Raw genomic sequence first — 14,639 nt, forward strand, 5'->3', positions numbered from 1 at the left:
TTTTTGCACTGTCAAATGTAAACTGCAACAGCCTTAATGTCTATAATAGAATGGAACTGGAATGCCTTGAGAGGCTCTGTTGCTTTTATTCAATTCTAGCTATTGCCATTCCATCTTCCATCAAGCCTACTTGTACAAGCCTACTATAACCAAGCCTACTTGTTCTAAATCTAATATTGGTAAATCAATGCAAAATTATTTGTGTAGCTATACAAGAAATGCTTTCAGCATTAGTTTTCTGCTGTCATCTAAAGGAGTAAATCTATTTATTGTTAGAAAACAAAATGGCACTTGGTAAGGGGAAAACTTAGTATCACTGAGATGTTGATGAAACTTAGATGTTTCCTTCCTGTTTGGTTTCTTATTGTTCAATTTAAGGAATTTTTTTTGAATGATGAGGACTGATACAAACAGAATGACCAGTAAGTAGTTTAGAATTTGATTCTTTTCGCATCTCCCCTAATTGGGAATCTTGAAGTGCAAAGAGATGTCAGTCAAACTCTTGCACCTGAGCAAGATTTCCTCTTGATTCAATGTTTCTTTCATGTACTATGAGACAGTCTGAAGGAGATCACAGCTTTAGCGTGTTATAACTTGATCTTAATTTGGATAGGTATAAGCTGTGCTTCTCAAAAGCTGTGTTTTGTGCTGATTTTATATACCACAACTGAATGGTCAAAGCTGCATGTTTAATAAAGCTTGCTTGCGTGATCATTAAAGGATGTATTTTATTTTAACTTCTTGTCCTCAAAGCCCTTACCTGTTGAGCTCCCTGCAGTGTTAATCAGTGATGTGAAGTCGGTGAATGTACCACAAACAAAAAATATCTTGATTGCATACATGATAATAGAACACATGGTCTCTGGCAAACTAAGAGATGTGCGAAAGCCTTACTACAGAGAGGACTAGCAAAGAAAAAGAGTTAAAGTCTGTGTAGATTAATCTGTGTAGATATTGTTTCTACAAAACTAAAACTCTACATTTGTGTATTTTACCTTAGCAAGCTGAGATACTGGTGGAATATTTGGGGGGGGTTTAGCTGTACTTGATGGAAAACTCATTACTCCAAATTGTAGTCCTCAGTAAGCAACTTCTGATACTTAATTCTACTTCTGAATATTTATGCATAATGAAGTAAGTGTAATAGATATACACTATAAATGTTGTATTTACATTACATGTTTAAGATGAGAGATTTAATTTTCATGCATTTATTTTTAAGCTGGTCCAAGCAGTGCCATTGGAGCTCAGGAAAGTACAGCCCAACTGTTGGTGTCAGATCCAAACCTCATTCATGTATTAGTGAAATTTCTTTCTGGCACAAATCCTCATGGAACAAATCAACACAGTCCACAGGTAAGTAGCAATTAAAATAACAGAATAACCCTTCATAATAACATTTCAATAAACATGACAGAAATGTGTTATCTGTGTTGTATTATATCCTCAGCTCACTGTTTTTCCTCTTTTTTTTTTTTTTTTTTTTTTTGTTGTTGTTGTTGGCTCTGATGAACAACTGGTGGGAAGTTCATGTTGATGATTTGCTATGAATAGTGAACTTTCCTTTTTACATTTATGTGGCCAAGTTGCTCTAGGGAGGATGTGATTTCTTGGTTAGTGTGTTCTATGTTAAAATTTTTTAGTAGTGTGCATAGAAAACTTGCAGAGTTCAGTTTGCTTACGGAATTCATGCTGGATTAGGATAAAAAAGACAATGAAGATTAAATATCTAACAATTCTTGAATTTAAAAGAGTGTTTTGTGCTTCTCTTTTCTGCCTGTTCTTTGAAGCAATGTGATTTCTAATGTGTTTCCTAATTTCAACTAATTTTCTGCTCTTTGTGGTCTTCAAAACATTTGTGAATGGAGATTAAAAAAAAAAGAGCCAAATTTAACTTATTCTTATGTAATACTGGACAGGATTCTCAGAAACACCTAACAAGTGTTAGGCAAAGAATTGAATTCTTGCTTTTTACTCATGGATAATGGTAGAAAAACACATGGTAAAAGTTGGTCTGGAGTAGAAAACTCTAAAATTCTTCAGAAAGCAAGTTAAGTTACGTAATACTTATCTATTCTTAGAAGATGTTTTTCATGTTGGGAACAACTTCTTGGTCTTGAAGACATTTCAATTTTGTATATACTTATTAAAATTCTTTTCCCTCTAGGTTGGGCCAACTGCTACGCAAGCTATGCAAGAATTTCTTACTCGATTACAAGTGCACCTTTCATCAACTTGTCCTCAAATGTTTAGTGAATTTTTATTGAAATTAATACATATTCTTTCAACAGAAAGGTAAATCTTAGCCCTTTGTTTTCCTACCCTCTTTGTCTTTAAAATCTGTTTATGCGTCGTAGCCAAAATGTGTAGATTCCCTCTCTTGTCCTACTGTCAGGTTGTGTATGGATTGAGATCGCAGCATTACTGGTTGCATCCAGGCAGTTTCTAGCATGTGGAAAAGTGCACCTGGAATGCACATGCAGCCAGCCATCTTTATGCAAGGGACAGTGAATGTAAGCATTGAGAAGTTGGTTGGACTGTCATTTTATCATGGGCTAAGATGTAGGCATTCTTCAGGGTTAGAGGAATTCCTAAAATAAAGGCACTGTTGATGAGTTTACCCATTGAAAAGGCAAAAGCATCCTGAAAGGCCTGAATTAACCAAAGGTAAAGCAAATTGTTTGTAGATTACTTTTATAATGTAAGTAGGATGAAATGTGTGATTGCATAATCGTATTTATTTCATGAAAATGCTATCAAGAACATTAATGATTTTGGTTGTTTAGAATACGGATCACTTCAGAAGTAGTGTGATAATGTGTGCATATGTTAATGATGCAGAAGTCCAGGATATGTAGGCAAATATGCAAGCTTTTGTATATACACATGCAAACAAATGGAATTAATACAAACAATTAATTACAGCTGTATCCATTACTTAAAGTTCTTACCCATAAAATACTAAATCAGCTTCATTCAAATCAAAACTGTGAAAAACCAACCATAAAGTTGACTAGAAGAAAACAAGGAGCTTACCAAAGGAGAGTAAAACTACAGATTGTATGTTTTATTGCATTTTCATTTTCTTATAATGTCATTGGAGAAGAAACGTATTTTTGCTACCATCTTTTGCATGCCAAATTTTTGACAACCTCAGTCATATGAAAATAAGACTGCATTGTGCTTTTTGTCTCTACTTTCCTTTTTCTTTATTCTTTCTCTGTGTTCTACAAACTCAAGGACAGGCAGAACAAAAGGAAATCTGAAAGTGAATTGTTGGCTTCTGCTTAAGATAGTAGGGAACACATAGAAGGCAGAACTTTTAAGCATATTTCTCTTCTTATAAAGAAAGCATATTTTTCTTCTTTCTTATTGTCTCAATAGAACATACAGTGAAAGTTCTGCAGTCTCCAAGTAGCTGTGCTGAGGCCATATGGAGCATTAACCACTAATTTCCAAATCTGTTGCAATTCTCAGCTTCTTGGATGGCCTGTCCTTTTCTTATTCATTTATCTGCTTTTTCTGGCTTCAAAGTCTCTTTAAACCTTACTGCAAGATCTGAATTCATGACCAAGTGTATTGTACACCTTCTGCGGTACTGTTTTTTGTCAACAAGCAATGATTCGTCTAACTGTGCCTGCACAAATGCTTACATCTGTGTGCTATTCCTTTAAAATAACTAATTGCATCCAGTAAATAAAAGAACTACCACATTTTGAATATATTACCAGACTACCCAATTCTGGTTTCATCTCCAGCAAACAGTAGAAAGTCGTAAGACGCCAAATGATCTGGTTGTGTTTCTGCATTTTAAATGCAGCCATGGTCCCTGATTGTCAGTATAAGCTTCTTTAGATCCAGGAATGTTCATGCTTGGAACTTCTGTTGCTGTTAATAAGGTCTCCTTCTTCCCTGCAATTAAGTTATCATAACTAAGAAAAGGCGAAGGCATCTTTTTGTTACTACTTCTTTTTCTTTTTACTTGCTTTCAAAATAATAATGTTGTTTTTGGAACTTTACATATCAGTTTTGAAAAGGTTTCAGCATTTCAAACACAATCTCAAACTCTGCTAATGTGGAAAATGAACCAAGTATCTTATGGCTTACACTGTTTGGATTTCATCAATATCTGAAGCTGGCTTTAAAAAGGATGGTCATTTAGGCAAGTCATTTGTCGCTGACATTTTAATGTCATTTCACTAGCTTTACTAGCTTCTGAAGGTTCTCAAGGCCCTTTTGACACCTAGCAATGCCTGCTGTCTGCATCGTACGTTAGTTTGTGAATGAAGGGTCTGTTCCTGAATGTTCTGCCTCCCCCTGTAGTTGAGTTGTTGGGATTTTTTTGTTGTTGTTTTGGTTTTTATTTGATTGTTCCTGTGTGGGTGTTTTTGTTTTTTTTTTTCCTATAACTTCATGTTATTTTAGCTCTGCTGCTTAGTTCAAAGTTTAGGTTTGGGGATATCCATGTTGAGTAATCACGAGTGATACCACTCTAACATTTCTTTACATGGATACAAAAATATGTAAGGACTATTTAGATCTGTGGTTTTCCATGTGTGGCTTTCAGCTTTTGGTTTTAGAAAGAGAAGGGAAATCTGCGTGTGATCTGTCTTATGCATCTGTCTTACCTATTACTATGGGACAAGTTCTTAGCCTGGCCATCTTCATGCCTGGTCAGGTTGTTGGTGGCATAGCACTGGGGAAGTTAGCACTGTGTCCCTTTTCTTGCTTACTCTTCTCCACATTGAAAAAATCTCCTCTGTCCTGCTCTTCTCTATTGATGTAGTGTCTCTTCAGTTGTGTGGAGGAGTACCTCTGTCTGTGCAACAGCGAGGAGATTTTACCTTGTGCTTAGCAGTTCTGCTTCTTGAAGGCTCAGTCAGTGGGCCCAAGACCGTTGTGTGTACAGCAGTAAACTAGTCATGTGGCAGTTGTTTGGCCTGAAATGCATTAGGAATTATGTTTTACTTCTGATACAGATGTTCTACACATCTCCAGACAAAGGTTTAATGTAATGAGGCAAGGACTTCCTCATTTTCTTGTTTCCCCCTTTTCCAGTAGGTGGCACTTTGGTGTTATCTATCCTTTAATCTTACAGAAAACTATTTCAGCTTTCTCTAAGAAATTTTATGTCATTAACTTGAATTGCATAGGTGACGTTCACTAGGTTATGTTATTGGACTATTACTCATACAAGAAATTTAATTATTCTGTAAAATCATTAATTCATAATGAATCTTAAAATGCATACTTATGTGTTATAATATACTTGAAATAAGCTGATTAAGAAATTGAAATGATAGCTTTTGAGTTGTGTTAACATTTTTTTTAAGACAAATTAAAAGTAGGACTGAAATGTAACATGGACGCAAAGCACTAAAAAAGAGCTTTGATGACTATTTGTAGATCCTCAGGCAGTTATTGAACTCTACCTTGTCTGACCAAATTGTAAGATTGATTGTAAAAAAAAAAAAAAAAAAAAAAAAAAAAGGCAGTGTATTACTGTTAGAATTAATTAAATGGCAGATATTTTTTTCAGATCTGTTTATAGAAAATATTTTGTTCTGCATGTAATGTTATAGTGGGACTGACTACTCAGCGTCAAAAGAAATAGAGAAATGTTTCAAGTTACTAACCAAACCACACTTACAGAATTAGAACCAGCTTTATGTTAAATACACTTGATTGAGAAAGTTCATTTTGCAATCTACTGGTAAATGTGTGAAAGCACAGAGGAGGGTCACTAAGATGATCAGAGGGCTGGAGCACCTCTCGTATGAAGAAAGGTTGAGGGAACTGGGCTTGTTTAGCTTGGAGAAGAGAAAGCACCAGGGAGACTTCATTGTGGCCTTCCAATATTTGAAAGGAGCTTATAAACTGGAGGGGGTATGTCTGCTTACAAGGTTGGATAGTGATAGAACAAGTGGGAATGGTTTAAAACTGAGACAGGGAGGTTTAGGTTAGACATTAGGAGGAAGATTTTCACACAGAGGGTGGTGACACACTGGAACAGGCTGCCCAAGGAGGTTGTGGATGCCCCATCCCTGGAGGCATTCAAGGCCAGGCTGGATGTGGCTCTGGGCAGCCTGGTCTTGTGGTTGGTGACCCTGCACATAGCAGGAGGTTTAAACTTCTTGATCATTTGGTCCTTTTCAACCCAGGCCATTCTGTGATTCTGATTCAAATGGGAAAATAAGTTTAGTGCCGGAAGAGATCCCTCAAGTAATCAACCTGTAAGCACCTACCTGTGACAACTTGAGTATCTTCTCATCGTTTTACGTATAGTCGCTATTTAGAAAGCTTAAAACTGACCATTCTTCTCTCTACTTTGGAGGAAAAAAATTTACAGAGGGACAAATCCTGTTGAGTTTTCCTGTTAGAATTAAGGAAAAAATCCTGATGATACTATAGTATTAGACTGCTTCTTCCCATGCAATTTCCCTGCAAGTTTATGAAACTTTTCACCCACAGCAAATGAACAGGACTGTATCTGAAATACATACTCACAAAGTTAACTGCTTAGTTAAAAAGAAAAAAAAGTGAAACAAAGATCTAGCTAGATTTCATATTTTTGGAAAAGAAGCTTTTATTGTTTGTAGTATCAGAAAAGTTAAAGCATGAAGAAATTCCACTGACTCTGTAATCATTGGTAGTTAAAAATTATGAATACTTAACTTATGTGAAAGATCAAATTATGCTTCAAATTGCATTTCTGGAAATGGCTATTTTTTTATTGGAAGTCTGGCGTGCTTTTTGATTCTTAAATCTCAAGGAAACAACAACAAAAAAATTATCTATCTTGTTAATATTGAATAATGAAATATCTTTTTTTTTCCTTTTTCTTTCCAGAGGTGCTTTTCAGACAGGCCAAGGGCCTTTGGATGCACAAGTGAAACTCTTGGAATTTACCCTGGAACAGAATTTTGAAGTTGTGTCAGTTAGCACCATTTCTGCAGTGATTGAGTCTATAACCTTCCTTGTGCATCATTACATTACATGTTCGGACAAAGTGATGTCTCGCAGCGGCTCAGACAGCTCTGTGGGTGCTAGAGCATGTTTTGGAGGACTTTTTGCCAACATTATCCGTCCAGGTGATGCCAAGGCTGTTTGTGGAGAAATGACAAGGGATCAACTTATGTTTGATTTGTTAAAACTGGTGAACATTTTAATTCAACTGCCGCTTTCCAGTAACCGAGAATATAGTGCCCGTGTACCAGTAGCAAGCAGCACCACAGACAGTGTGTCTGATGAAGAAAAGGTTTCAGGAGGCAAAGATGGCAATGGAAACAATCCTAGTATTCAAGGATCAACTGCGTATGTTGCGGACTTGGTGTTAGCCAACCAACAAATTATGAGCCAGATTTTGTCTGCCCTTGGCCAGTGTAACAGCAGCGCTATGGCAATGATTATTGGTAGGTATTTCTTAATTAAAGGGGAAGGTCTTTTGTGGTGGTAAATACTTGAAACTTCTACAAACTAATGCATTGGCACAGACATACAAAATGTATCAAAAAAGGCAGAAAAAGAGAAGCTGATAGAAAAGTGAGAAGGACAGCAAGTGATGTAATGTAGGGACAAAAACACTGTAAGGTGGGAGATGGTGATTAAAGCCAAATGGAAGCGTTTGGCATTTGTAATTCTGGGATTCAGCAAATTCAGAAGGATTGATGTCAGAAGGGACCTCTGGAGATTGCCTGGTTAAACCTCCCTGCACAAGGAAATCCCGATGCAGAGAGTAGGCTCCTCAGTACCTTGTGCAGTGTATTTTTTTAATTCTTCAAGAGTGGAGGCTCCACAACTGCTCTGGGAAGTCTATACCAGTGTTCAGTTATCCTTGAAGAAAAATACAGTTTGTTATGTTTAAAAGGAATTTCCTGTATTTCAGTCTTTGCCTTTACATGTCTCCATACATGGATTAGAATTTGTCTTCAGTTTGTACTACAGGCATGTTACCTTGATAGTTCACTTCATATAGCAATATTTTTCTTTTTTGAGTTACTTTTGGAAGAGAAGAATTACAACTGTGCCATTGCAAAAATGCAGGCACTTTTCCATTCCCCTGTTTTTTTTTCAGAAGTCTTCTTAGCAGCATACTCTAGGGTTCTAGTAATATATCTGTGGGAATTCTTCCTGTTACTAAGAAGTGTGGATTGCCAAAGATACTTCAAACAGAAAAGTTGCTGTTTGTTGGAAATGTGTCTAGGGTGTGATTTCTCCAAGTAGATATCTTTGAGACTTGCTTTTGAGCTGCGAAGATAACATACAGTTTATTTGCACAGCTTGAACTACCAGATGAAATACTACATGAATGGTAATGCGTGTGTAAAAGTAGAAGAACGGTTTGCAGAAAAATAGGCTTGGACCATGCACTTCATTTCAGATACAAAAATAATTGTGAAATTTTGTACTCTGTAGTGTTTCTCTTATTTCCAAGAAAGCTTCTCTGTTGTCTTCTGTGCTGATTTGTCTTAAGTGGATGTGAATGTGTTTAACCAATGTGGTGTCAAAAACAGTGTGTTCTTTGGATGAGAATCTGTGAATGTCTGACCAGTGGTCCATTTGTTATAAGAGCAGCTGAGAAAGTAGCAATCCCCAGAAGTCAAATAGCAGGCAGGACTTGAACAGCCTGAAGTGCATTGTTGGAATCTTCCTGAAATTAATTCTTAAATGCTTCAGCCTCACTCTGGATAGTTGGTGTTGTATCACAATGCAATATGAAGGAACATTGAAAGTAGTTTGTTCTATGCATGGTTGATTGTTTTGAGTACATGTTTTTGGGGAGTGAAATTCAAACACTCTCTTCAACTTTTATGTCTTTCTGAACCATCATTTTGTGTCTAGCAAATATTTTGTATTTTTTAAGAAATCAGTTTGGAAAGACAGCATTATGTCAATGTTTTTCATAGAATTCAGAGCACTGGGCCAACTGGATCCCTTCAATGGATTGTTTGCCCCAGGGTCTTTTGATACAGGTTACTGAAACTAATTTGTGTGAGTTTTGGGAAGATGTAACACAGTTCTTTGTGGTTTTAGTTCCTTCAAGAAAATCTGCATTTAGCTCTTTCCAGACAACTTCTTTGAACAAAACGTTTCTCTAAGATTGCTGCCAAGGATATGTATGATCCAAAAATCAATTACCAGCATTTAGTAGTAAACATGTAGTGGGTAGGGCAGAATGCTGGCTACCTAGGAAAGATAAACCGTAAGACTTAAGCAGATGTGCACTAGTAAGTAATGGCTCTTGTGTCAGAATTTCTGCTAATAATGTTGATTTACTGTACCTTGAAAGCCAGTAGATCAAGAACCAGGATAGCATTCTGTAACTCTTTTGTCACATGAAGTTAAAATGTTTGTGAGTTTTGTCTTTGCATTTCATTAGGATTTTATGCTTTCTCATTGACAGGCTATGAAAATCACATAAGTAGTAGTATTCCCATCCTACCCTTCCTTTCCCATGCCTCAAAATCTAAAATCTTTGCAACATCTTCTTCGACTGTCATTTATTTTTAACTTTTCTAGACACCACAGAGATCGAGTCCTAAGAGACTTCTGTCTGTCTCCATGCTTTCAAAGCTTACCAGTATTTTCTTACTTGACAACTTAAAGGTGATTAAAGTACTATAGCTGTCAATTCTCTTGCCAAAATGTTTCTCTAAGGCATATTGCAAAGATCACTTAAACACATTCTTTACATTATTTTCTGTGAGTATAATTCCAGTTCCTGTAAATGGAAGGGAAATGAAATCCGTTTCCCCAACTCCAATCTAAAACCACTTTTAAAAGCTCAAATTGATGTCATATGCTCAGGGAGGCAGTAATTTTTACAGAGGTAGTTTCTCTTAGGGAAGAATATTCTACTGCTTTCCTTCCTCCTTTTCAGCAAATATGTAATCAATATTACTGAATAAATCCTGAACTGTAACACTGGGAAGAAAAGTTCAAAGAGAGGTATTTCCAATAGAGATGCAGATGTTAAGCAAAGAACTAATGGTAATTTATATGAACCTGAAAATTGTCCTTCTTGTAAAATCCATGCCAATATTTAGCTGAAATGAAATTTAAATATCCTTGAGTTCTCCTCTATGCTGTAACAATTTGTTAGGTCTCAGCTTCTGAACCTTGAACTGTTCCTGTTTTCACTAAGGTGCAAGTGGCTTACATCTCACTAAACATGAAAACTTTCATGGTGGCTTAGATGCAATATCAGTTGGAGATGGATTGTTCACTATCCTGACAACACTTAGTAAGAAAGCAACAACGGTGCAAGTGATGCTTCAGCCAATTCTTACTTACATGGCTTGTGGGTATATGGGAAGACAGGTAGGTTCCCTTTAACTTTGCTGTTCTTCAAGATGATTACATTTTGGTTGATACAGTAAGCTATAGTCATGTCAGTAAACTGACTGATTTTAATATTTTTCCGACATGACTGTGGTGCAGAAGATAGGAAGTCTCCATCATTCTGAAGGGGGAGAGAGTTAAGGAGTTTCTCTAAGGATATTTTGGTGTTCCTGTAAATATTCCTGGCTAAAAGTGAATTGAATGTTTCATTGTGTTCAAGTGGGAAATACATTTATTGTGTTTGTATTACTGTGTATATATAATGCTCAATATTCTTAATTCCCTTCAGCTACTTACCTTGTCATTTAATCTTTTCCTTACTACAAAGGCTTCTCCTGTGTAGGAGTGAACCTTCTGGAGGATGATACTGCTATTTTGTGGTAGAGACTGTGGTGGGATTTCTTATTTTAATTTCTAATTCTGTATGAAATTGTATTTCTTAACTTTCTTTTAGGGTTCTCTTGCCACTTGTCAATTGTCTGAACCACTCCTCTGGTTCATTTTACGAGTCTTGGACACAAGCGAGGCACTGAAGGCTTTTCATGACATGGGTAAGAACGTGTTTTCTTTGGGTGCTTCAAGTAGAAGATTTATTGTAGATTTTATGGCACTTCAGGAATACAGACGGATGTCTAGAGAAGCAAATTTATTAAATATGTGTTTATTTGCTTAGAATCTATCACAGGCTTCTGAACAGGTTTTGTTTCTTTTTCCCATCCCAATTATGCATAGGTGGTGTTCAGCTTATTTGTAACAACATGGTAACGAGCACAAGAGCTATTGTTAACACAGCAAGAAGTATGGTTTCAACTATTATGAAATTCCTTGATTCTGGTCCCACCAAAGCAACAGACAGTAGTTTGAAAGCCAGAGTGCTAGCTTCTGAACCTGATAATGCAGAGGGAATTCACAATTTCGCACCCTTGGGTAAGTAATACAACCTTCTCTCACCTTAATATCCAGTGGCCATTTGAATCTGCATCGTAAAGTTATAGAATCATAGAATCGCTTAGGTTGGAAAAGACCTTATAGATCATAGAGTCTAACCATGACCTAACCATACTACCCTAACTAACAACCCTCCACTAAATCGTGTCCCTGAGCACCACATCCAAACAGATTTTAAACGCATCCAGGGATGGTGACTCAACCACCTCCCTGGGGAGCCTATTCCAGTGCTTAACAACCCTTTCTGTGAAGAAGTTTTTCCTGATATCCAACCTAAACTTACCGTGGCGCAACTTGAGGCCATTTCCCCTCATCCTGTCACCAGCGAGAGGAGACCAACCCCGCTCTTGCTGTAAACACCTTTCAGTTATTAGAAGAGAGCAATAAGGTCTCCCCTCAGCCTCCTTTTCCCCAGATAGAACATCCCCTATTCCTTCAGTCTCTCTTCATAGGGCGTGTTCTCCAAGCCTTTCACAAGCCTTGTTGCCCTTCTTTGGACCTGCTCCAGCACCTCAATGTCCTTTCTGTACTGAGGTGCCCAAAACTGAACACAGTACTTGAGGTGAGGCCTCACCAATGTCGAGTGCAGGGGCAGGATGACTTCCCTAGTCCTGTTCACCACACCATGCCATTGGCCTTCCTGGCCACCTGGGCACAGTGGTGGCTCATATGCAGCTGACTGTCCAGTAGTACACATCATGTTCTTAACAAGAGGTACTGTGTCAAATACTGAAGTACTACCACACCTTCTAAACAGAGAGGGTACTAGTGTTTCAAGACGTTGCTGAGTGAGAAAAGAAATTGCATGGTGAACTCCTCCTCCATGTTAATAAGAGCTTGTTTGGTTGGGGGATGGAAGGAAAGGAAATGGTCAGTATGTAATGTAGTCATTGAATCAAGGTAAGCCCCTTCCTCCCCTGGGTTGTTTGAATACACAATTCCAGACCAGTTTCTGTGGTAATCCACTGAGACTCACTGGCTGCACTTAATGCACAACAGATTTAATCCAGCTGTTACAGAAGCATTTCATAGCATTTCACTCAGAATGAGCCAGAGCTAGGTCAGACCACAGCAGATACTGGAGCATTGGGCTATTCTTGCTGATACTGTTCTCATGCTTGTACCTAGATGCATCAATGCTACCTGCATGAACATTTGTTAGAATTGCACTGCTTTTTTGGTATCAATATAAGTATCAATATAAATATCAATATAATGGCTACCACATATGTGGTACCACATATTAAAATGCATGAGTTTTAATGTGTGAATGCACTCTAATATTTTGCTGAGGTTTTCTTTCTTCCATTACTAATGTCTTGATTCATGTTTGTGCTCATTAGCCCAGTGTAGCTGACAAATGCATATGCCCTGTATCTTATTGTCATGAGTGAAGAACAGATTATTTTTTAAAAAGCTTTAGAAATACTGTAGGACAAGAAAGAAGTCCCTTTCAGTCCTTTCCTTCAAATTTAAAATAATCAAATAAAATGACATTAGGAAGAAAACAAAAGGTTTGTTTATCAGAATGTGGAACCATTCTTAATCTACTTCACTATTCACAAATTCTGAAGAGATAAATTTGAGAAACCTGCAGATGTTGGCACGCAGTCACTTTCAGTAGTGAAAATCCTAAACATATCACAGTGGTTTCTTGCGCGTTTCATCTTCAGCCTTGGAAAGTGCTGCAGTTATTGGTGTTCTGCTTTGAGTTTATCTATCTTAATATTTCATTTCCTATTGAGAGCATTCTTTTAAAGTGTACCTTCCGATGGACTTCACTTTCTACACTTTGATTCTCATTGGTTGATATTATGTGAGGCACAAACTGAATTCATTTGTGATGAAAATGTGTCAAAATGTCTACTTTAGGAATTCACCTCTAACTAAGAATAGGCAGTCAGTCATAGGATACAGATGGAGCTGCTCAAAATTAAAACACCTCATGTATTTGTAGTTGGAACAGCACAGATCCAGTCTTGCTGAGCCACACATGTTGCTAGAGATGGCATAGCCTGGGTCTTTTTACTTTGTTCTTGAGTCATTGTAAGATTTGAAAAGTAGATTGTTGATACAGTTATAGGCTTTTGGATTTGGTGTCTAAATTTAGAAAAAGGGTTCTCATATTAAACAAAACTTTTTCAGAAAAAATGTTTGCAGATTGTTATTATAAAGACATTTCTTACCATTTCAATATTGAAACCTTTAAAATTTTCATTAGGTTTACTATGAATGAACAGAATTCAAGTTATAAGCATACTGTTCAACCTGGACCTTTTGATTGGCTTGCTTCTGTAATTAAATCTTGATGAAAAGTTCAGGGGTTTGATGGATAACATTCAAGCACATGCATGTTCATGTAAATAGGCAAACTATATATAAAACACTTGAAAATTAAAATATGTCAGCAGTTACCATGATCATGTATGGAATGTATGAACAAACAAAACCGATATTAAAAATTGTTTTTCATAATTCAGGTGGTAAATTCATCTGGATTTAATTAATAAATATGTATAAATAATGTTGATTCTGCTTTTTTTTTGTAGGTTCCATCACCTCAAGCAGCCCTACTGCCCAACCTGCTGAAGTACTGTTACAGGCTACTCCTCCACATAGAAGAGCTCGATCTGCTGCGTGGTCATACATATTTTTACCTGAGGAGGCTTGGTGTGATCTCACAATTCATCTTCCTGCAGCAGTGCTGCTCAAAGAGATACACATCCAGCCTCATCTGGCTTCTCTTGCAAGTAAGTATATTTGCTGACACCACTGATTTGAAAGTTTTATGAGTAAGGTTTAGCAGTGTCAGAAACAACATCAGAAGAACAAAAGCAGATACGCTGTATGAAGAATGCCAATAAATGAGTTGAAAAGCTTCCTAGTTCAGCTTCTCTTGAGAGTTGAAGGCTCTGATTCTGATTGATTTCATGTATCATAGTGCACGTCTCGTGGCATTAGCATCAGTATGCCAGAAAACTTCTCCAACTTCTCAAAATTTAAGAGAATGTGATGTTGATCACAAGCCTTCAGGCAAAATGGAGTTGTATGGGAGTTGCAATGAAGCATGAGAGAGAAATTTTCTTATTTTCCTTAGCTCTTATTGCCACAGCCCAAAAAAGAAAAAAATGTGATATTTTTACTGACAGGACTTTTCTTCATCTCACGTCCTTGGAATAAACTGCATAACCCATGTATCCAAATGCTGATGCGTTTCACCGTGTGTTATCACACAGGACACATACTATAGCTGTGGTTTTGCAGTAGTGTTTGCTGAAGTTCATTTTCATCATCTTTATCCTTAAAATGAATACTTGTTTAATGCTTAAAATTCAAACCAGTACAGGTTT

General features: G+C 37.0%; 1 protein-coding gene across 9 annotated transcripts in view; it reads left to right on the top strand.

The window, feature by feature from the left end:
* The window catches only part of BIRC6 (baculoviral IAP repeat containing 6), a 181,760-nt gene that overhangs the window by 75,045 nt on the left and 92,076 nt on the right, over positions 1-14,639 (top strand). For all 9 annotated transcript variants that reach the window (XR_008206958.1, XR_008206963.1, XM_052683945.1 and 6 more), the window contains exons 44-50: positions 1,223-1,356; positions 2,168-2,295; positions 6,850-7,412; positions 10,145-10,320; positions 10,796-10,892; positions 11,074-11,268; positions 13,839-14,039. Coding sequence is in view for 7 of the 9 variants with exons in the window: in XM_052683945.1 (XP_052539905.1) it covers positions 1,223-1,356; positions 2,168-2,295; positions 6,850-7,412; positions 10,145-10,320; positions 10,796-10,892; positions 11,074-11,268; positions 13,839-14,039 (1,494 nt within the window). In the remaining 2 variants the exon portion in view is untranslated. The remainder of the gene's footprint in view (positions 1-1,222; positions 1,357-2,167; positions 2,296-6,849; positions 7,413-10,144; positions 10,321-10,795; positions 10,893-11,073; positions 11,269-13,838; positions 14,040-14,639) is intronic.

This window comes from Tympanuchus pallidicinctus, unplaced genomic scaffold, assembly GCF_026119805.1.
Source record: "Tympanuchus pallidicinctus isolate F22 unplaced genomic scaffold, pur_lepc_1.0 scaffold1, whole genome shotgun sequence".
In the NCBI taxonomy this organism is placed as follows: Eukaryota; Metazoa; Chordata; class Aves; order Galliformes; family Phasianidae; genus Tympanuchus; species Tympanuchus pallidicinctus.